General features: G+C 44.7%; 1 protein-coding gene across 2 annotated transcripts in view; it reads right to left on the bottom strand.

The window, feature by feature from the left end:
• Positions 1-11,308, bottom strand: part of IGF1R (insulin like growth factor 1 receptor) — a 320,134-nt gene extending 308,826 nt beyond the window's left edge. The window contains exon 1 of one of the 2 annotated variants that reach the window (XM_012438640.3): positions 10,151-11,308. In XM_012438640.3, coding sequence (XP_012294063.1) covers positions 10,151-10,244 — 94 coding nt within the window. In that variant the 5' untranslated portion in view covers positions 10,245-11,308. The remainder of the gene's footprint in view (positions 1-10,150) is intronic. The other variant, XM_012438639.3, reaches the window with a different exon arrangement.
• Positions 11,309-22,473: the final 11,165 nt, after the last annotated feature.

Here is a 22,473-nt window from a genome sequence, read left to right as displayed (position 1 = left end):
TATTTTTCCAAATGAATCAGTCGTGTTTTTTTATCTCTAATCTCAAAAGAAATATTTTAGAGGTTTTAATTTATGAAAGTCCTGTAAAATTATCTTAAAACTCTAACTGGAAAAGACACACCAGGTGTAACAGCTCTGCCATGGAGTTGCAGTACGCCTATCTGCATCGTTTAGGGAGACTCTAATTCTCTCAGGACAGCTTGCACTAACACAGTAGAGTAACCTTAACCCAAAACTCTAGCCCAGTGTCTTCTACATAAGCTTGCAGTATCCACATTTTCTTGCAATCAGTCCCTAGGAACCAAGCCAGAGAGTGGGTTGGGATCGCAATCTTCCTCCTCCGGGCACTGTTACCTCCTCGGGGCACTGTTAATTCAGTCACCAAATGGGCTGAATTTCCTTTCTGGCCACTAGATGGAGCCTATGCATTGGTGAGATGGGCAAAGTGCACAGTGGGCACCTCTCAGGTGCAAGCAGAAATTGACAAATGACAAGATTAAGGGAGAAAGTGTAATAAACAGATCTCTGAAATGGAAGGCAAACTGCAGGAGCTACTGTTTACTGAAAAAAAATCACAACTGTTTAATAAGCAACATGCCATCTTGTAAATAAGCACCTTAGCAAAATAAGGTTTTATTATACATTTATTGAGCACCTATGTGCCAGGCTCTATACCATATTTACATGACAAAGGCAATCAAACATCAAGTCAGCCTTATATTTCTATCCAAAGAACATCTCTGTTTAAGGATGTCACATCCATAAGAGCAGTAGCAGTTGAAGTCTGAGGGCTTAATAACAGGTGCCGGGTATCTGTTCTAAGCACTTGACATGTATATGAATTCGTTTGATTTTTGTGAATATTTAAAGTAGGTTCTACTAAAATTATGATTTCACAGATGAGGAAACTGAGGCAAAAGAGGATTAAATAATTTGCCGTAGAGCTTAGCTACCAAAGAGCTGAGATTCAAACCAGCCACTTTGGCTCCACAGTCCTCATAAAATTACAGGTAAGGAATAAGACAAAACAAATCACTGTCAACCAGCAAAGCCATGGTTATGAACTCAAAAGGAGCCATGGGTAAGTAGATCTACACAAGTTAGGAAAATCCCAAAAACCTTCAGGAAGGAGAAGGAATCTGAGTTAGAAACGTAAGGATGGCATCTCAGACCTATTAAAACCACAGAAAAGGTATATGGGGAATCACCTTAGTGTGCTGCCTTTAGAAAGCTATAATCTTGTCTCTATTTTACAGATCCACCTGAAACTTGGAGATTAATTTTTCAAAAACCTATTTCCTCACAATTTTTCTGACTTTGGTTTCCTAAACATATTAGAAAATGTTTCCATTTTGGTGAGAAAAGGAAAAACGTCTCCCCCAAAATTTTTAAGTCTCCACAATTCTATTGAGACTCACAAAAGTTAAAGAAACTAAAGCTATGTTGACCTTTCTTTGCTCTTAAGTGGCACTTTCTGCTATTCACTATTGAGGGTGGAAGGAGAAGGACCAGAGTAGTGAATAGGGAAAACATTCCCAGCTATGGAATGGAAATAGCAGAAGCAAAAACTTGGAGACAGGAATAGCATGGCTTACTTTCCGACAAGCTAAAGCCCAGATGCTGGGGAGTATCAGGAACTAACACTGGATCCCTACAGCAAAGGATTACTAAGGACCTGTTTCATTACTTGATTCTAAGGACCTTGGACTTGATTCTAGGACCAAAAGAGGCACATTCTGAGAATTTGGAGCTGGCAAGTCCATCAAACCAAGTGGATGGTACAGGAACTGGTTCAGAGGCCAACTCAGCATGTAGTCAGAATCAGTGCAGGTCTGGAATGGGCCAGGCTGGAGCCAGGAATGGGGTGAATCTGAGCAATTTCAAGTGACTCAGTGAGATAAAAAGGAAACATTCAATTAACCAGTCTCCCCAGAAAAGGACAGGCTGCAGAACCGAAATTGAACCACAAATTCCATCCTGAGCCAATCTCTGTTGCTGAAAACTTTACAGAGGCGCATGTGAGACAGAAAATCCCAACTGTATCACCTGACCAAGAAAGCTACCATAACAAAAGTTCCTATGACTACATATCATGATGTGACCTAACATATGCAGTGAACTCATTATCCACAGAAATCAGACGACAGAACTCAGGAAAGCCTAACAGCAGATCTCCCTCTGCTGCTGCTGGTCTCTGTGTTCATTTGTTTTCGTTGCAATCTGTGCTTCTCTTTAAAGTCTGTAAGCTTGTGTATTATCCCACAACAATGAGACTCAGGGAAATTAGGTAGAGAGAATACAAGACCATACAGACAAATGTGGACACAACTGAGGGGGATTTTACAATCTTGACAGAATTAATATCTAATGACTTAGAAAACACTTTGTAAGCTGATGTGGTCAACTGGATCATGGGCTCCTACCTGGAGTTTCTCTCCATGCTTCCTACTTTTTCCAGGAAGTTATCAAAGGTCACTAAGATACTTTGAATTGGGGAAAAACTGAAACACTGTTATACATAAATTCATCTCTCCCTAATTACCATTAGACTGCTGCTCTTTAAGGTTCTATTGACTAACTTTGGCTGACTGAAATTGGTGATGTCTCATTTACATAATCAAGCATATATTCCCAATAACCAACTTTATAGAGACTAACCACGACTATTTTTTACAGCAGAGGACAAGCTGAAAGTAAACATTCAAAATATATCAGGAAATTTTTATTTTTAAAGTTCGGCTCTATAAAATATTTATGCTCTAAAACTATCAAAACATATTTATTCTCCCATGTCAAGAGTAATTTTTAAAGTGGTATTGATTTTTAAACTGAGAATTCCAAAGCCAGTTTAAAGAAAGCTAGTGCCATGTTCAAAAGAAAATGGCTGAACAAAAGTATACAAAACAACAACACTGTCCTTTGAACTCTCAGAAATAGACAATAGATGAATGGATAGAGATACACAATCTTGAACAAATGGCATTTATTATGTAACTCTTACTTAAGTAGAGACCTGTGGTATTAAGAGGCCTAACAGTGAGGAGACAAAACAAAGTTTCAAACTCTTCCCACCAAGAACTTTCTGGATTAGTAAGTACTTTCTAAAGTCTTTAAAATATGCTTAAAAAAAAAAAAAAGATGTTTTCCAAACTATTACCAGGTGAGCAATTTATTTCCTTTTATATATATTTCTGTGTGTGTGTGATGGAGTCTCACTCTGTCACCCGGGCTGGAGTGCAGTGGCGCACGATCTCGGCTCACCGCAACCTCTACCTCCTGGGTTTCAGCAATTCTCCTGCCTCAGCCTCCCAAGTGGCTGGGATTACAGTCACAGGCCACCATGCCCAGCTAATTTTTTTATTTTTAGTACAGACAGGCTTTCACCATGTGGATCAGGCTGGTCTTGAACTCCTGACCTCAAGTGATCTGCCCACCTCAGACTCCCAAAGTGCTGGGGTTACGGGTGTGAGCTGCTGCACCCAGCCAAGTGAGCAGTAAGGTAGGTCCAGCTATCCCTGTAGTGTGTGATGGTCCCATCCACAGGTGTACCCATCTTCCCCATGTAGCTAGCCAGCCACCCCACTACTCCAAAGAATGTGAGGGCTTCAAGACCATCAGCCATCAGGGCAGCACAAAGTCAACGAGCTCCACAGATGCATGGCCCAACAACTTAAGAACTAAGCCTTCAGCAGCATTAACCAAGTTGAATGTAAACAGGAGAAAAAGGCAATCCCTGCATTCCTACTTACTTTTCCCAGTCCTAAACGATAGCAAAAACACACTATAAAAGGCTACTTCAATTGTAGGTGTTCATCTCTCACCATAAAAGAAACTACTTTCTGTTGTGTTCCAGCGAAATCAGAAGAGCAACCTATAAGTTTAAAAATTCTCGTAGGCTGGGCGCAGTGGCTCACACGGGTGATTCCAGCCCTCTGGGAGGCTGCGGTGGGTGGGTCGCTTGAGTCCAGCCTGAGCAACATAACAAAACCTCATCTCTACTAAAAATACAAAAACTTAGCCAGGTATGGTGGTGCGTGCCTGTAGTCCCAGCTACTTGGGAGGATCACTTGTGTCTGGGAGGTCAAGGCTGCAGCCAACAGTGATCACACCACTGCATTCCAGCCTGGGTGAACAGAGTAAGATCCTGTCTCAAAAAAGAAAAGAAAATCTTGTAGTCCAGGGAAGGAGAAAGAAAAAATTTAAACTTGCTCACTAGTTCCTTTTTTAAAAAAACATGGCAGTAACATCTACGGTTTGACTGGTATCATTAAAAACTTATGGTAAGGTATTTTATAGTATCAAATAATTTCTAAACCTAAAGAACTGAATCCAGTAAGTACTCAACATGTATTTACTGAGGAAGAAAAGAGGGAGGGAAAACAACTATTTCTCAGTTCAAGTAAGGAAATATCAATTTTTCCTTAAGATTTCAAAATTAATTTAATAAAACGTAAGTAAAGCCGAATCAGAGAAAAAAGGGAGAGAAACCTTTAAAAACGTTATCTGGGACTTTCAAAAAACTTAGGTTTTCGAAAGTCCAAAAGTCTCAAAATCAAAGGTATTGACACTTAAATAAAACCAAAGCAATTTAACAAAAGAAAACATCATGCCAAGGAAGTATGAGTCTCTTGAGATAACAATCTAACTTGTTTAAAAGATCCTTTGTTTTTGTTTATTAACCATTTTATACACCAAATCTATGTTCCCTCCTCAGAACAAATCAATATTTTCCAGATCCCTGGGGGTGGAGGTGCAGGCATGAGGGGATGTGTACATATTTCAGAGTTTTAATCTTTTCAAACAGTGTAAGTCGGTTACACTTCCCAAATGTCAACAGGTCACAATGTCCACAAACACTGGGACTGTTGCCCTCTCCCACCCGCCCCCACCCCCACCCCCACCCCCACCCCACCGCCCCGTTAAAGCCACATCACATCTTTACAAATAAATGGAAAACTTCCTCTTGCTAAGGGATGCCAAACACCATTTTCTAGGAGGACTCCGAGTGCATCACTTATGAGGCACTTTGCTGTCTTTAAAGTGTTCAGAATTTTCCTTCCGAACCTCTCAGACAGTGAAATCAAGAAACTATATCCGTAGCATGTATGCAACTATTATATATTTAGCACAATTGAGAAAAGCTCATCTCCTGGACTCAGATAGCACCTTTCATAAGTTGGCTAAGAAAAGCAGTTCAAAGCAAGTTCGCCCACAGGCACAAATATCTCTTCCATGAACCAGGTTTGATTTTTAAACGAGTTTTAGAAACAAATTGGAGAAAATCACAACCTAGAAAGAAATACATCTTGTATGCTTTACAATTAAAAAAACAAAAACTTTCAGGATTTGTCTCCTCATTCTTACTCCCTCACGCTTTTAAAAACACCAAGTTATTTATAAATTATAAAATGCCCTGAAATTATGATTAGCTTCCTGATTTCTAGAAAGCTAACTAAAGCAGTATGTAATCCAGAAAACTTCTGAAATAAGACCCATCTTTCTTACAACTTGAAACATGCCATGCAACGTTCATGTGTACACCTGTGACTCCTCATTTTTGGAAAAAGGGAACCACAACACTGTGCTTCTAAAATATCAGCTGCCAAATCCAATGTTATAAAGAAGGCAGTGCTGCCAGTCAAGATGGGTTAACATCACCTATGTGTCGAGGTCTACCACCACACGCCAATGTAAGGGAAAGCACCAACGAGGCAAAAAATGGTACGCCAAAGGCTTCTGGATGAACAACACTCGTTTACTTTAAGTCTTAAATCTATAGAAATATTTTTTGAAGAACCTTTAAAATGCTGCCCACCGTTTACTTGAAAACATCCCATACTGAGTCTGGAGGAAAAAAAAACCTAGATTTTCAAGAAACTTGATTTCACGCAAGACTTTGCAGGCTCATGCACTGACTAGCTCAAGGTCAGCTTTCATACAGTAGGTGCATAATTAAGTGCTGGCTGAATTCAGTTGCTTCTTACAGCACATTCTTACAAAACAAATGAAACCAGGTTTAAAAGGAAACCACCATCCCCTGAGGGCTCCTCTTGGCGAAAACTCTAAGGCAACAAGTGAAAATGATACAGTTGATTTTCATTACTGCCCTGATCTTACAACAATAGGAAGGGCAGGAAATATTTTTATTAGTAAACTAGACCTTAGACAAAAACCAAAAGCAAATGTAAACAATTATTCTCTAGGTCTTTTCCTATTGAAAGGCCAGGGTAAATTTCAATAAATGCACACACTTTCAAAACAAAAACATCTTTGCCATATTTTAAAATCTTTTGTTCTGTAAGGAATTTTAATTATATAAAAATCACTCTATAGTTGAAACAGTGTATCCTAAAAAGACTTTCTCCTGCTCAGACCCTGGAACTATGTAACAAATAAACAACAAAGAAAAGAAACAGCAACAGGGCATTAAAATGAACTGTTCATCCTCAGTCCTTACTACCACTCGTGGTCAATGTGGCATATCAAAAAAGAGTGTTTAAAACATCTTGAAACAGCCATTTATTTCTTTGTTGGAAAACATACATAATAAAACTGGAAATACAGCCATTCAGACTCCCAGCTCCTAAACTCTGTCTTGAAAAAAACCATTATTTCAAATTCAGTTGAGGTTTCTATTGTCAAAAATCTGCCTTCCACTAGCATGTGTTTTTTAAATCCAGCTCCTCAATCCCTAACTGAAGCTACACAGAACCAAGATTCCTTTTTTCCTGATTGCCCATTTCTACCACAGCATTGAATCCCTGCTGCTAAGCTTCAATTATCAGTTTCTTGTATTGCTGCAACTCACGGATCTGAAAAACTTATAAATGAAAAGAGAAAGACCAGCCTGCCAAATATACTACACAATTGTAATGTCATTTAAGGTAGCATAACAAGTTATTTTCAACCTTAGCACATTTCTTTTAAAAAAAAAAAAAAAGTTTGAGATATAATTCACATACCATTAAAGTCCCCGATTTAAAGTATATAATTCAATGGTTTTAAGTATCTTCAGAGCTGTGCAACCATCACCACAAACTAATTTTAGAACAAATTTCCATCACCCCAAAAAGAAATCCTATGCCCAGTACCACTCACTACCCATTCCATCGCCCCCCAGCCCCTGGCAACCGCTCCTCTACTTTCTGCCTCTATGGATTTGCTTATTCTGGACATCTCACATAAACGGGATCATACCATATGTGGTCTTTCGCGACTGACTTCTTTCGCTCTTTGTGATATTTTTAAGGTTCATCTACTCAACCTTGGCATATTTCTTAGAGTTGGAGTTTTCTAATCTTTTCGACAAATCAAACATATCACCTTTTAAATTTCAAATCCTGACCCAAACCCCACCCACCCTTCCACAAAATACCATTTACTTGTCACGTCTCTCTAGAGAATCTAAACTATAATTTATTTTTTGGGTTCTTTCAGAAGTTATTTTTCTGGGTTCTCCTTCTGGTACTAAAACACTAACTTCTTTAAACACCAACATGTCACATACCTACATTTCTCTGACAATACGATGCCTGGGGTAGAAAGATGACTGAATCCTTTTAAGGAGATGGCCGACAATAAACATAAAGTGCATGCTGACTTTTTAAAAAGAAAATAGTCATCATATTATCTGGCTAGCACCCAGAACGTCCAAACCTCCTTTATTTAGATGCTCTGTTCGCATTATGGTGACACAAAACAAACACATCCATCCATACGACTGCCTCTGCTGCAGAAACTAAGTTTTCTAAGCTAAACAACACACTCTTTCTACTGCAATCTCTAGTCTCTCAATACGCCAGCAAAATACCTGCAAACTGAACAACCACCACCACGTCTTTATTTCAATACCCGACAACAGCTGAAAGAATGCCCTCCTGATAGGGTTAGGCAGCTTGTTTCTATCAGAATTAAGTGGTCTAGCACCTTCCCAGCTAAAACCTGAACGCACGTTCACAGGCATAGCTTTTAATCCTCCACATCTCAGAGATGGAGGGAGAGGCAGATACTGAGTCAAGACTTCAGCAAACCATCATTGAGATTTGGGGTGCCTTCTGCCCACCCATCAGGTTTCAAGAAACGAACCACTGTAAAGGGATCCCTGGGGGAAGCTTTGGCATCATGGAGTAAAAAATATACGTTAAAACACCCCCTCCCCTCCTGTGTTCTCAAAATTCGCCGCCTTTTACAAAGAATATCCTTCAAGAACGCTCCAAAACAAAGACAGCCTATTTTAAAATGCCCGACTCCTGCGTCGGAGAAGGCCACCCCTGCTATTTTGAATTTCAAAACATTAAAAACACAAAACCAGAGAAACTATACAGTTCAACTGCATACCATAATAAAATGGATTATTTCTCCAGTGTCTTCTAACCCATACTTATCTTTTAAAGATAAAAGCCCTCCTTTGTCCCTCCAAACACCACCAAAACTAAACGCCTTAGTTAAGGGAGCCGGAAGGCTTTCGCCCAATGGAGTCTGCTGAAAGTTTAGAAAACAAAGACCAGGAGAGCCCAGATCTGTGTAAGGTCCGGCCCCGGTCCGCGTCCCACTCTACAGTAAACACGCGAACCATGATCTGCTCTGGTTCCATCGCGGATTCATTTCTTTCGAGACGTTTAAGGATTTGTTTATAGAAACAGCCTTTCTGAATTGCCCCAGTGATGGGGCCAGACAACCCCCGCTGCCTCCTACTTCTCCCCCTCACTCTTGAAGGCTCAGTCGTGATTTTTTCAAAGTTAATTGGCACCACCTGCATACCTTCTGCAACCGTTACTCACCAACACGCCCTCACCGTTCCCAGTCCCCGTTCTGCGACATTTAAACTTTTAATCGTGTTCAATTACCCTACCATCTTGAATGTACCAGGAAGCCACATTTTCCGTTTTTTTGAGAAGAATAAAACCCCCACCTCCTCCCGCTGCACATCCTGCGGGGAGTTCTCACTCCCTGAATCCCCGCGCTTTCCTACCTACCCCCACCCGACACCACCAAAACAAAAGCAACCAGATTGCAAAAGACAGCGAGTGTGGGGCGACATTGCTTATTAACTACGTACAAAGGAAGTGCGGGGGCAGGAAGGTGGGCGACACGACGCCGGCCACAACAAACCAAGGCCAAGGCTTCGCGCTCGCAAAACAAAACACCCTCCCCCCGCCGCAGCAGACCCTGGCGCTCCTGAAACCACAGCGCACACCTCTCGCCAGGTCCGGGCATCTAGGTGTCCCCGTGCGGCGGCCGCAACACCCCGCGTTGCGAGCACGTGTGTCGGAATGCACGTCGGCTCCGACTACACACCCACCAACGCACACTCGGATGCGGCCCCAACACCCCTCCATCCCCCGGCCCGGGAGAAACTGAGAGACCGTACCAGAGCTCTCTAAACTGGGGGCCCAGTGGCCTCGCATTTCCCAGGCGGCTGCCCAGAGAGCGCTTCCCCTCACCCCACCGCCCAGCCCCGGGACGCCAGGAGCAGGTAACTCGCCGAGGAGCGAGGCAAAGTAACCGGCAAGGCCAGGAACCCGAGGAGCCCGAGAAGCAAAGCACGTTACGCGATGAGACGCAGCGCAGGGTGCTTGGAAAAGTGTCCTGGTGCTTCGGGGCCTCTCCACAGGGCACCTCCCCCTCCGAGGGCAACTCGCACCCCGCGGGCCGAGCGGCTCCCCGGGCCCCACCCCCGGGTCAGCCCCAGCAACGAGGACGCGGTTCGGCCCAGGGTGCTGTCCCCGCTGCCTGCGCGCCGCACCCGGTCAGCGCTGTGTGCAGAGCGGCTCGCGCGCCCGGGAAAGGCGAGGTGCGGATGGCGGGGCCCGGGGACTCGGGCAGCCCGCCCCGACACCAACTTCCCTACCGACTCCTGGCGCCTGGCGGGAGGACAGGGCTGCCGGGACGTTGAAGAGAGAAAGCCCCCGCGGCCCTTCCTGCGCGGGGATGCGCGGAGCCAGGGCCCGCGGGGCTCCAGACGAAGGAGCCCGGGTCCCGGGTCCGCCGCAGCCTCCCTCCCGGCAGAGCTGCTCCGCGCCCCGCCCCGCCGCTCCAGAGTCCGGGGGCCCGACAGCTGCGACAGCGGCAACTCGGGTTTCGCAAACAAGGCGCAGCCCCTCGGAGGAAAAGTTCCCGCAGTGGCCGAGGGCGGCGGGCACATACTCACTTTCTCCACTCGTCGGCCAGAGCACGAGCACGGTGGAGAGAAACAGCAGTCCCCACAGCGAGGTCGGGGACCCTCCTCCGGAACTAGACTTCATTCCTTTTATTTGGAACGAAATTCCCCTTTCTCAAAAAAAAAAAAAAAAAAAGGAAAGGGGAAATAGGAAAAGAACGAGAAGGAAACAAGTCTCAAAGTCAGTCTTCGCCCCCCCTCCAAAAACAAGGGCGAAGGAAACAATAGTCCGAAGGCGGCGGCGCCGGGGCCCTCCGGGTGCGCGGACGGGGCGGGAGGTGCGGTGCGGTGCGGTGCGGCGCGGCCCCTCAGCGCCGGCAGCAGCGGCCCAGGGCTTGGCGAAGCCGAGAATTCGAGGCGCGCCGGGGCGGGCAGCTGGCGTCGTCGGCGTTCATTTTCAAACCCGGAGAGGCAGGAAGCGGGGAAAATGCAAAGAAAGGGGGAAAAGCCCAAATCCGCCTCGCTGAGGAAAACAAGCCCTGCCCTGGCCGCGCGGGAGGCGGCTGGACCCCGAGCCTCCGCGGCGGGAGGGCGCGACGCAGTTCGCTGGATCGCCCCGAAGTCCGGGTCGCAGGCGAGGCCACGGAGGGGCAGAAACGCGGAGTCAAAATGAATGAGCGGCTCCCCCTCCTCCTCCTGCTCCTCCTTCGGGCTCCGCTCGCCGCCGCCTCCTCCCTCAGCGCCGCCGCCGCGAGCTCCTTCCCAAATCCAGGACACACACAAAGCGGCGGGCCGGCCGCGCCGCGCTCAGCACTCCCGCCGCGCCGCCCCGCTCCGCGCCGCCGTCCGCCCCGCGCGGGCCCCCGCCCGGCCCCCGCCCGCCGCCGCCCGCCGCCGCCCGCTCTGCGCGGGGGCTCCGGCTCGCTGAAGGTCACGGCCGAGGCGAGGCGCGCCGTGGAGCTGCCCCCGCGCGGGAGGGGCGTGGAGGGCGCGGGGGCGTCCGGGGAGCGGGGCTGGGGGTCTGCGAGCGCCGGCCGCGGGCAGGCTCGCTGGCGGCGTCCCTCTCGCTCGCCCGCCTGTCTCGAGTTCGCCCGGTGCGCTCGCTCCTCGTCGGGTTTTTTCCCCGTTTTTTTCCGCTCAGCGGAGTTAAGGCTGGTAAACAAGAGCCCCAGCCTCGCCGCGCCGCCGCCGCCGCTGCTGCCACACACTGGGGGCTCGCGCGCGCGCCCGGGGTCGCGCACACGCGCCCGCTCGCACACTCGAGCGGCCACCGCCGCAGCCGCGGCGCGCCGAGAGCCCGGCCCAGGCCGGCGCGCGCCAAGAGCCGGAACCCGGGATCCCCGAGACGTGCGGAGCGGAGCCCGGGCGTGGGGCGCGAGACTGCGAGGCGCCGCCCCCACCTCCCGCCCAGCCGGCTCCCGCGCGCACACACAGACACGCGCGCGCGCCCACCCGCTCCCGCCCCCACCGCACTGCGCCGGCCACCCCGCACGCGCCCTCCCCTCCCGCCCGACTCCAAAAACAAAGCCCCAGGCGCCGGCCCGGGCTTGGCGGGGCAGGGGCGGATGGGCGGGGGAAGGCTGGGCTGGGGCTGGGGCTGGGGCTGGGGCTGGGCAGGGGAGGGGACGTGGGCGGGGAGTGCGGGGCTGGGAGAGGTTCATTGAAAACAACAACAGCGCGGTTGGAAAGCGCGATTCCCTGGTTCTTGAAAAGCTTCATTGTTTCTTGCAGCTGTTGCAAAATAAATAAATAAGTGCCAGCTTGCGGCTTTTTTTTTTTGGCTGCGTGCTGGAAAGCCCGAACGTGGCGGGAGGGGCGCACCTGGGAGAAAGGGGACCCCCAGGCTACTACGCCGGGCACTTTCACGCCAGGCTGGGACGCCCGCGGCGTCGCGACCGAGGAGCTTGGAGTTTCGGGGCTCGCGGGGAGCGGAGAAGAAAGGGCGCGGCCCGTGTGGCTTGGCCCGGAGTGGCGGCGCGAGGAGAGAGGACCCCGTCGCCCCTCGCGGGCCCCGCGCCCCGGAAGGGGGGCCCAGACTGGCGCCCGCGTGCCCAGGGCGTGTTCCCGCGGCGGCCGCCAGAGGGCGCGGCGGCCGCCGGGGAGGGCAGCCCGCGGAGAGTCACCTCCCTCCCTCCGGGGGAGGAAATATGGGGGCCCGGGCTGGGGGCCGACTCGGCTGGGTCGCGCCGGGTGTGCCTCCCGGACCCGCGGCCCTCCCCGAGCCTCCCCACGGCCTCGCGCTGCTCAGGGCTCCACCACGTGGGCGGCGGCGGGGAAAGGCCGCGGCGCGTGCACGCTGCGGGGCCGCTGGGCCCCGAAGCTCGAGGGAGCATGTCCCGGTCTCGGGGACCCGAGTGGGGGTGGAGGCTGGGGCCGGACGAGGGAACACCCCTCCTGCACTCGAGATCGGCGGCCACTGCGGAACCCACCCACACCTGTCTCGGGTCCTCCCGGGCACGTTCCTCTCGCTTCTTTTGCTACGTGAGTGACTAGAAACCAACACCGACCCTAAGTCTCCGCGGTGGTTTTCTTGAATGTGCAGGAGGAGAGGTTTCCCCAAAGCGAGACTTCCCTAGGACTGTCATCTAATGAATACATGCTGCGGAAACCAGGTTCTCAAAGGGGGAGACAGCCCAGCAGTGGCAGGAGAGAGGAGTTTGGGATACGTGGACTTTTACAAATAGTGATTGGACCACGTGTCCTTAATGTGGTCGGGTTTCATGACTCAGGCTAGTTGATGTCAATAATAAATTTTTTTAAGATGGCTAATAAAAGAGTTGTGACTTGTCTAGATAAGAAGTGGTTGTCTCCTAAACCATCGGGCAGGATGGTAAGAGGTGACCTGACGTAAAGGAAGGTAGTAGGTTTCTTTTACTACTCTCTAATTCTAAAAGATTTCTGCATTAGAACGTGTATCCATCGTTCGTAAATAATTTTTTAAATTAAGAGCTGAAAACAAAAGCTATCATAACGGAAACTTAGCCATTTTTTTTTTTTCTAAAGTTGTTTCCTAGATCATTTTCCTCCTCGGAAAGTTCTGGCTGGATTCAGTGAGTCAGTTGTATAGAAGGAAAATAAACCTTGTTTTACCTAAGAAGTTTATTGATATGGTGGGATGGTTTTGTTTAACTGAAATTCAGCTTGATTTTTAAATAAAGTGTTTTAGTTTTAGATGTTCCTGGATTTAACAGAGGAAGAAATTTATTAGAATCTTAAACTTAGAATGTACTGTTTAAAAATTAGGCGCTACCCATGAAGAATTAAGTCCAGTCTACTAATTTGTAAATATTTCTACAGAAAGTTATCTGCATGAGGTTGGTCTTGATTCCTGCAGATCCACTCTGGAGTTAAATGCAAAGGAATATTGATGTATAATTTCATTATACTTGATTTCAGAATTTTTAATACATACTTGTAAGACACATTTAGAACTGATTTTTAAAAGGCTAGTGCTTATATAAAATCTTCAAATACTACCCAATATATTTTTAGTATTAGTAATAAATATGCCTGTTTATTTGTCCCCAGCAACATAAAGAGGTATATAGAATTTTTAAATGCATACAGGTTTTTGTAGGGGTTGTGGGATTTATTTATTTTTGTGTGTGTTTTTTTTTTACTAAAATGATTTTCATTTCTGAATTTTTTTAATGTTTATGTTTTCCTGAAGTAGGAAATTAATAATATTAAGTTATTTTAAACAGTGAAGTGAGATGTGTATCATTATATAGCTTAATATTTAGGAAAAAATAAAAATTTAGGTTGTCTTTAGGCTCTAACTTGACCACATGGACAAAGAAGGAGATTTGTATTTTATTCAATGATTGTATTCTACATACACAAGTCAAACTTATTTTTTCAACCTTGAAATAAAATCATGTAGACAAACATTAATTGGAGTCTTTCCTTTACACCCACACTGACGATGCACCACACTTTTTGTTTTACACCATTTTACCCAGGTATCTTATAGATTCTCCCTCTTCTGGAGCAGAAACTGGTTGCTTGTTTTCATTTCTTAAAAACGCTGTTTACTTCATAACAGTTTTATCTCAAATTCTTCTGCTAAATGTACCAGACTCCCCAAAAATGTAGTGTATATTATATACATCAAATGCAAATATGAGAAACAGCACAACTAACAATTGACAAGTGTTACAAGTGATACATTATGTTGTGATATAGTCGCAGAAAGGAATGTTACTCAGCAGCAAAAGTGAACAATCTACAACCCCACACAACATGGGCAGATCTTTGAAACACACTGAGTAAAAATACACAGGTATCAAAGACACACACAGCATGATACCATTTTGATAAAGCTCTTAAAGGCAAGAAAAACTTTAAAAGTTACAACAAATTTTTTATAGCAATCCCTTGCCTTAAATACATAATAAAATATTTTTGGTTTGTTTTCCTTTTGTTTTGGCAAAAGGATTAATGAAGGATGTGAATTCCTTTGGAGAGGATGGAAAGCCCATGGGCACATGGGTTTCCATTGTAATTTGGAATGTGTTCACTCTTGGATTGAGTGATGGATTTGCAAATTTCCATTTTATAATTATGCATTATAACTAACACATATGTTCTACATATTTTTGTATGTATAAAACACTAAAGGAAATAAATAAAAATATGAGAGAGATCCATGAAATAAATCATTCTGGTTTTCCGGTGGGAGTCATTCAGATTTCGCGCTGTTTGTGTAAACAACTCAGAAGCATTAAAGATCTACTAAAATGACACAGTTAATCAAGGTCTGATCCTTAAGATATTTCAGAGGAATTCCACCCATATAATATCGATGGAATTTAAGACAAAAATCCAAAGACAAAAAATTTAGAAGACCTCACTTAATAGGCAATAAAGTTCATTAAGAGTGTATGATTTAAACTGACAGTTTCTTAGGTTAAACATACAACTAACTTACAATCCAGCAATTCTACCCCTAGCTATTTACCCAAAAGAATTAAAAATATGTTCACAAAAATACCTCTATGGGAATGTGGATAACTGCTTTGTTCATAATAGCAAAAACTGAAACAACCCAAATGTAAATCAAAGGGAGACTAGATAAACAAATCATGATGTATTCATGCAATGCAATACTGCTTAGCAGAAAAAAGGAATGAACTACTAATCCATGCAAAAACATGAATGAGTCTCCAAAGCAGAATGTATAAGCCAAAAGAGTACATACTATATTAGGTCATTTATGTAAAGCTCAAAAACAGGCAAGATTGATCTAGAGCTAGAAATAACAAGCAGGGTTGCCCTGTGTAGGTAGAGAAGGGAAAGTTTCAAATGACTAGGGAGAGGCATGAAGAACTTTCTTGGGTGATGGTGATGCTCTATATCTTGATGGGGTGTTGGCTATGCTAGTATATGCATTTACTAAAAACACATCAAAGTGTACACTTAAGACGTGCACTTCATTCTGGGTAATTGTATCTGAATTTTAAATGTTTAAGATTGTATTATAATTTAGATAGTTGCAGCTGTTCTAAAAAAATAAAAAAGATGAGCACAATGCTTCCCATTTTTACTACTATGCGAGTTAGTAGAGATGCTAAACTCCATCATCCCTGCCCAGAGCTGTCTACAGTTGAGTATACTTTCAGTGTATATCTGCCTAAGGTCTTTGCAAGGGGCATTAGCTGTGGAGGACATCAAATGGTCTCCACAGAGCAACCCAGGGGCAGGAAAAATACAAGTGATACTGTAGCTGATTCCAATCCCCACACAGCCACAAGCAACAAGAGTCCCAGTCTTGATGAGGATCTGTTTACACTCAACTTGAGAAGATTTTCTATTTTAGCTCTGCATGGATTGCTAGCTCCCAAGGCATAAATGCTACATTTCTCCATGATACTTTAAAAGCAATGTGGAGGTTTCAGAGAGCATTTGTACAGAGACAGCTGAGATAATGTCTTCCTGTGACTACTTTCGGCACCGTGTTCAGTAAAACATCAATCAGGGAAGTTCCTGGAAAACCCAGGCCTGGGCCAAGAGTGCCAGGCACCCTGGACATCTCCATGGGTCCAAAGTGGAAAGCAGAGGCTTCTGTAGCTGCACCACTAGCCTAAGCATCGTCATGAGCCTGTCTCCAACCTGAGGGTGGGTATGTTCGACTCCCCACACGGTAGTCTGGGAAAATAAACCCGACCAGGATCGCTGTAACAGCTCTGTCTTTTTCACTTGTCATTTGCGGTGGTTAGTCTCTGAGATGGGTGTGCCGTCTTCACTCCTCCATGTAATTAACTTTCAAACATATCAATAGTAAGGATCCCTGTCTGGCAGACAGTACAAAAGATGCTTCTTCGTTGTTGAAATGCATCCTGGATGTACATGAAAAGTGGGGTTAAATCAAAATTTCTGTTCCCTCTGATTAATGCCACCAGCTCTGAGATGTTGTATCAGCAGCAAGCCAGGAAAAGGAGACAAGCTACTCCTCTGTCCTGCCCCGCCCTACTCTGCAAAGCTGTGTGACTCTGTGCAAGTGGCTTCACCTCTCTGTTTTCTCCTCTGTGAAATGATCATGTTGAAGTGGACCTTTCCGCTCTAAAATGTCACGACCTCTTCGTTTGATTTTTAATTGACAGTGGTACCTTGACATCTCATACTTTAGTTGTACATTTTGTACTTTCACCTTCACTGTCAAGTAATTAATAAATCTCTAAATTAACACACAGGCAACAACAGCCAGGCTCAGGGAATAAACACTTCCTAATTTATTAATACAGATTTTTCACACATTAAAGTCCTTTTTTTTTTTTTTTGAGACAGACCATCACTCTGTCACTTAGGCTAGAGTGCTGGAGTGCCGTCACACAATCTTGGCTCCCACCTCAGCCTCCTGAGTAGCTGGAACTACAGGAGTGTGCCATCACACTCAGCTAATTTTTTTATAATAGAGACGAGATCTCACTATGTAGTCCAGGTGGGTCTGAAATTCCTGGACTCAGGCAGTCCTCCCACCTTGGCATCCCAAAGTGCTGAGATTACAGATATGAGCCACCATGTGCTGCCAGGGTTTCTTAAATAGCATAAAATATTTTTTAGCAGTTTTGAATTTCAATATATTTTCTCCTAAGAATATGAGTATGAAAAGACAAGCAGAAACCTCACTAAGGAAGGGGGAAGTGGTCACTGGTAACCCACAAAAGGGATCCTTCAATTGATTATTGAGAATGTTCCTGCAAAACATTCTCTTTTGGGATATTATGTTCTGGTGGAACCTTATTCTGTAAAACATATTCTGCACATTTCTTCAGTAAATTTTTAAACACAGCGTCATTGTGTCAGGCTCCTTACTAGCAGCAAACTCTATTTCTGGTCTCATGGACAGGCTACAAAATAAAGCGATCTTAAAGTCATGCAGATATCTGTAGCCCTGCAATGTGGAGAATCAGCTGCAGAATCAATTTGTTTACATACAGGAAGCTGAACGAGGAAAAGGCTGGTTCCTACATCCATGAGGAATTATTAAGACATATAGACATGAAGAGAGGTTGTATATCATTTCTGGTTTCAAATACCTGAAAAAGTCATTAGACTTTTCAAATCTGTTTTTCTTCCCATTATTCTAGCTCTGCCTGTTGTCATTAGACTTGATCCAGGTAACACCGATAGGCAGAACTAGACTAATGGAAAGGAAAACAGATTTCATTTCTTTTAAAGAATTTTTCTTCTTTTCCAATTGAAAGAAAAAGTATTATTCTGCAGTCTCTGGAGAATTGCGTTGTGTGGGAGAAATTCCTCTGTCATCAGAATGTCCATACAGAGACTGAACTGATACCTGCTGGGGAAATTGTCCAAAGAAACAAGATTGAGAAGATGGTGGGGGCGTGGCAACTGGGATGGGGGCGTGGCAACGGGGATGGGGCGTGGCAACGGGGATGGGGGCGTGGCAACGGGGATCGTGGCTAACGTTTGCCATCCTTTCCAATTCCAGGGTCACTGGATACTTGGATTCTACTTCTGTGCTTGGATTACTGTGACTGATGAGCTGCTGAAGGAGCCTTGCTTTGCTTTAAATAAGTAGTGATCCACTTTAAAGTAGAAGATGCATTAGTTCAAAGGGATATTGAATTTATCATCTATTACAGAAACCCTGATGAAATTGCTTCTGAAAGAGGTCCAAGGCCAAGTTCCAGCAGACTCAAAAGCCAAGTTAGGAGATCAAGGTTTATTTTCAAATCAGTCATATTGTGGGAGAGGCTTGGGCCAAGGTGGAGGTTAAGATAGTGGCATGCTGGTAAATGTTTAGTATGGACTATGGGGTGAGGAAAGCGAAGATCTGTAGCATTTCCCAATTTCCCTTGTAGAAATATTCCCACCATGGCCAATTTCAGCTACCAATGTAAGGTCACTGGATACGGAAGTCTGAAGAGATGTGCACAGTTGTCTCTTGAAAGACAGTGTGAGCCTGCTCCAATATGTCACTGGGCTAAGATAGCTGAAAACATTGTGTTGTTTTTGTAACAAATTAAATATGTATTCATAAGAACATTATAAGCAAACCAGTGCAAAAATAGCAATAGCTATAAACAGGCAATTCACAGAAGAAGGCAAAACGTCCAATAAGCATGAAAATATACTCAGCAACCTGGTTGGCAAAATTAAGAATTGGACAGTACTGACTGTTCACAAGGATGAATGGGGAGAATCGTATTCTCATTCACTGCTCCAGGGAAGATAAATTAGTACACACACTTTGGAGAGCAACTTGGCAATCTCCTTAAGGTTAAAGACACACCTACTCCACAACCCAGCAACTCCATTAGGAAGGAGGTTACCCCAAAAGCTCTTGATATATACACCAGGAGACACAAACAAGAATGTTAATTGGAACACGGTTTTCAATAGTAAAATACTAGAAACAATCTAAGGGTCCCTCAGTGGAAAGATGAATAATAGTGCTTTACTTGTAGGGTAGAATACTATACGGAGGTTAAAATGAATGAACGAGATCTACGTGAATCAACATAGATAGATTTAACAGCCAATATTGTGTGAAAGAGCAATTTGCAAAGGTTAAATAATGATATGCTACTGTTTATGTAAATATCAATACAAAAACAAGAGCAGCATTGTTTGTGGATACATACATATGTATCAAAAGTATAAAACATTCATGGAGGTGATAACAATGTCAGATATTATCTCTCAGGATGAAGGAGGAGAGAAAAAAGTAGAGAATAGTTTTAACTATATTGACAACCTTTTATTCATGTAAAAGACAAAGATATCTGAAGCAAATGATCCAAAATGTTAGTATCTGTTAAACCTACATGGTGGGTACATGCATGTCTGTAAGTTATTTTGTGTTTTTCTTGTAGGCTTGAACTGTTTTATAGATTTTTTCTTTGTCTTTTTTTTAAATAAACTTTTTAGTATAGGATAGTTTTGGATTTACAGAACTGTTGTAAACATAGTACAGAGAGTCTCAAATAACCACACTCAGTTCCTCATATTAACATCTTATATGGCTATGCTACATTTGTCACAACTAATGAACCAATATTAAGGCATCATTATTATTATGATGATTTTTGTTTGTTTTTGGAGACAGAGTCTCACTCTGTTGCCCAGGCTGGAGTGCAGTGGTGCAATCTCAGCTCACTCTGCCTCCCTGGTTCAAGCGATTCCCTCCCTCAGCCTCCCAAGTAGCTGGGACTACAGGTGTGCACCACCATGCCTAGGGGTTTACTATGTTGGCCAGGCTGGTCTCGAACTCCTGGTCTCAAGTCCACCTTGGCCTCCCAAAGTGCTGGGATTAGAGGCATGAGCCACCACACCTGGCCAATTGTTGTTATTAACTCAATCACTACTTTATTGAGATTTTCTCCATTTTTTCCTAATGCCCCTTTTCTGTTCTGGGATCTCAGCCAGGATCACACGTCACATTGGATGCCACATCCCTTGGACTCCTCTTGACTGACAGTTCCTCAGACCTTTCTTGATTTTTGATGACCTTGACAATTTTGAGGAGCCCTGGCCATGTATTTTGTAGAATATCCCTCAGTTGGAATTTTTCAGGTGCTTTTCTCATGATTAGACTTGGATAATGTGTTTCTAGGAGAAAGACTCCAGAGGTACTGTGCTATTCTCATAAGGGTACATGCTATCAACATGATGTCAACACTGATCACCTGCCTGAGGTGGTGTTCGTCAAGTTTTCTACTGTAAAGTTACTCTCTATTTTTCTCTCTTTGGAAACATTCACTTCAAACAGCAATTTTTCACCATTTTTCAATAGTGAGTCCCTTCGAGACTCGAATGTGGGCAATGGACACTCAGCTCAGGAAAACATTCTGATAGATCAAGCAGCAGACAAAGTGTTCCCTCCTCTGAGTGCATATTTGGGCCTCGGGTTAAGAAAACTTCATGTATACTGCATGAATGTCCAGAGTGTTTGTTTGTTCGTTTGTTTGTTCGTTTGGAGAAGGACTAGGAGAGTAACCAAGTGTGGAGGCTGCACTACTTCAGCCTGTTATTTTCAGAATGGTCAGGATCTGTCACTCACAGTTCTGTCTGTTTGTTTGTTTGTTTGGAAACAAGGTCGCTGCCCACTGTACCCACTTTGTCAGTTTACTTTTGTGGTTACCTCCTTTTTATAGCAAATAGCAAGGAATAATAGTTTTCTATGCATGAAAATAATAAACTGTTTTTTCCTTTAAAACAAATCTAGGTTTTATTTTTATTTACTTTTTATGTGAGATGGTGTCTTGCTCTGTTGCTCAAGCTGGAGTGCAGTGGCAGAATCATAGCCCACTGCAGCCTCAAACTCCAGCCTCAGGCGATCCTCCTACTTCAGCCTCTTGAGTAGCTAGGATCACAGGCATGCATCATGATGCCCAGCTGATTTTTTTTTTTTTTTTAAGAGACAGGGCCTTGCTATGTTGCCCAGGTTGGTCTTGAACTCCTGGGCTCAAGTGATCCACCCACCTCAGCCTCACAAGATGCTGAGATTACAGGCATGAACCACCATGCCTGGCCAGTTTTATTTTTAATAAAACCAATTTAAAGAAACATATGGGCCAGGCGCGGTGGCTCATGCCTGTAATCTCAGCACTTTGGGAGGCAGATCGTGAGGTCGGGAGACCAACACCATTCACTGATAACACGGTGAAACCCCATCTCTATTAAAAATACAAAAAAATTAGCCAGGTATGGTGGCAGGCTCCTGTAGTCTCAGCTACTTGGGAGGCTGAGGCAGGAGAATTGCTTGAACCCGGGAGGTGGAGGTTGCAGTGAGTTGAGATCACGCCACTGCACTCCGTCTCAAAACAAACAAAAAACATATGAAGTGACATTTGGAACAGGAAAAAAACTGATGTTTCAGAAACTGGTATGAAGAGAGATGTCTTGACTATGGTGAAAAGCGCATAGGCTTTGGAGTCAGAAGGGTCTGAATTCAAATTCCCTCTTTGCTAATTGCCAGCTATGTGATCCTGGGTGAGTGAAACTTTACCCGTTTATAAAATAGCAATCATACAACTTAGCATGCAGGGCAGTGCCTCTCGATGTGTTTCCTGTGCCACCCACATCAGAATCAGCTGAGGTGCTCGTTAAATGGAACTTCCCAGGCTGCCACCCAGAACTTCTTTATCAGACAGGATCCCGGGGGCGGGGAGGTGGGTGGTAGTGTGGGAGAGAGCCTAGAAACGCATTTTAACAAGGTCCCCCGGTGATTTTAGGATGGGCTCTGGAGAGGATGAAAGAAGCTGAAATAAATAAAGCAGCTGGCACAAAGGAGCAGGAAGGACACTGTTTTTCTGGGCTGCCCAGCATCCGAACACCACTTCCCTCTGAAGGGGATCCCAAGAGCCCTGCTCACGACTTCCATGGGTGGCTGTGCAGGTTGTGCACTGCACAAGTATAGTGGCTGATGCTCTGGAACTGCACAGTACATAAACTGCACGGCTATATGTACCCTCCCTTCTCAGAAGGAGCTCAGCTGATCTAGGCCCCCATGGTCCTTTCCTGTTTTTTTTTAAGCCTGGTTCTCTCAGCCTTGCTTATCATTCCCCTCCTGAATTTTTTTATTAACATAAAGGTGGCCAAGTAGTTTTCAATTTCCTGTATAGATGCAAAGCTGGGTTATTGTAAAAGACACACAACATAGGGTTATAGCAGCAGTTGGAGTAAGGCAGGGATGATCTAATAAAAGTTACAGGTCCGCTCCCTGGAAAAATCTATCTCTATTCATACATGCAATTTTGCAAACACTTTCTAGGGTTCAGAGACCTCTAAGGCGTTTCACAGATGTGCTTTGAACACCAAGTTTACTGCCTGTGTTACAAGAAAACTCTGAGAAATAGGGAAGCATTTATACTGCAGAATCCTTTAAACAGATTATAGCTTTTATT

The sequence above is a fragment of the Aotus nancymaae genome, unplaced genomic scaffold (genome assembly GCF_030222135.1).
Source record: "Aotus nancymaae isolate 86718 unplaced genomic scaffold, 86718_ANA_hifiasm-v0.15.2.pri h1tg000014l, whole genome shotgun sequence".
Classification (NCBI taxonomy): domain Eukaryota; kingdom Metazoa; phylum Chordata; class Mammalia; order Primates; family Aotidae; genus Aotus; species Aotus nancymaae.
This window is presented reverse-complemented; position numbering and strand designations above follow the sequence as displayed.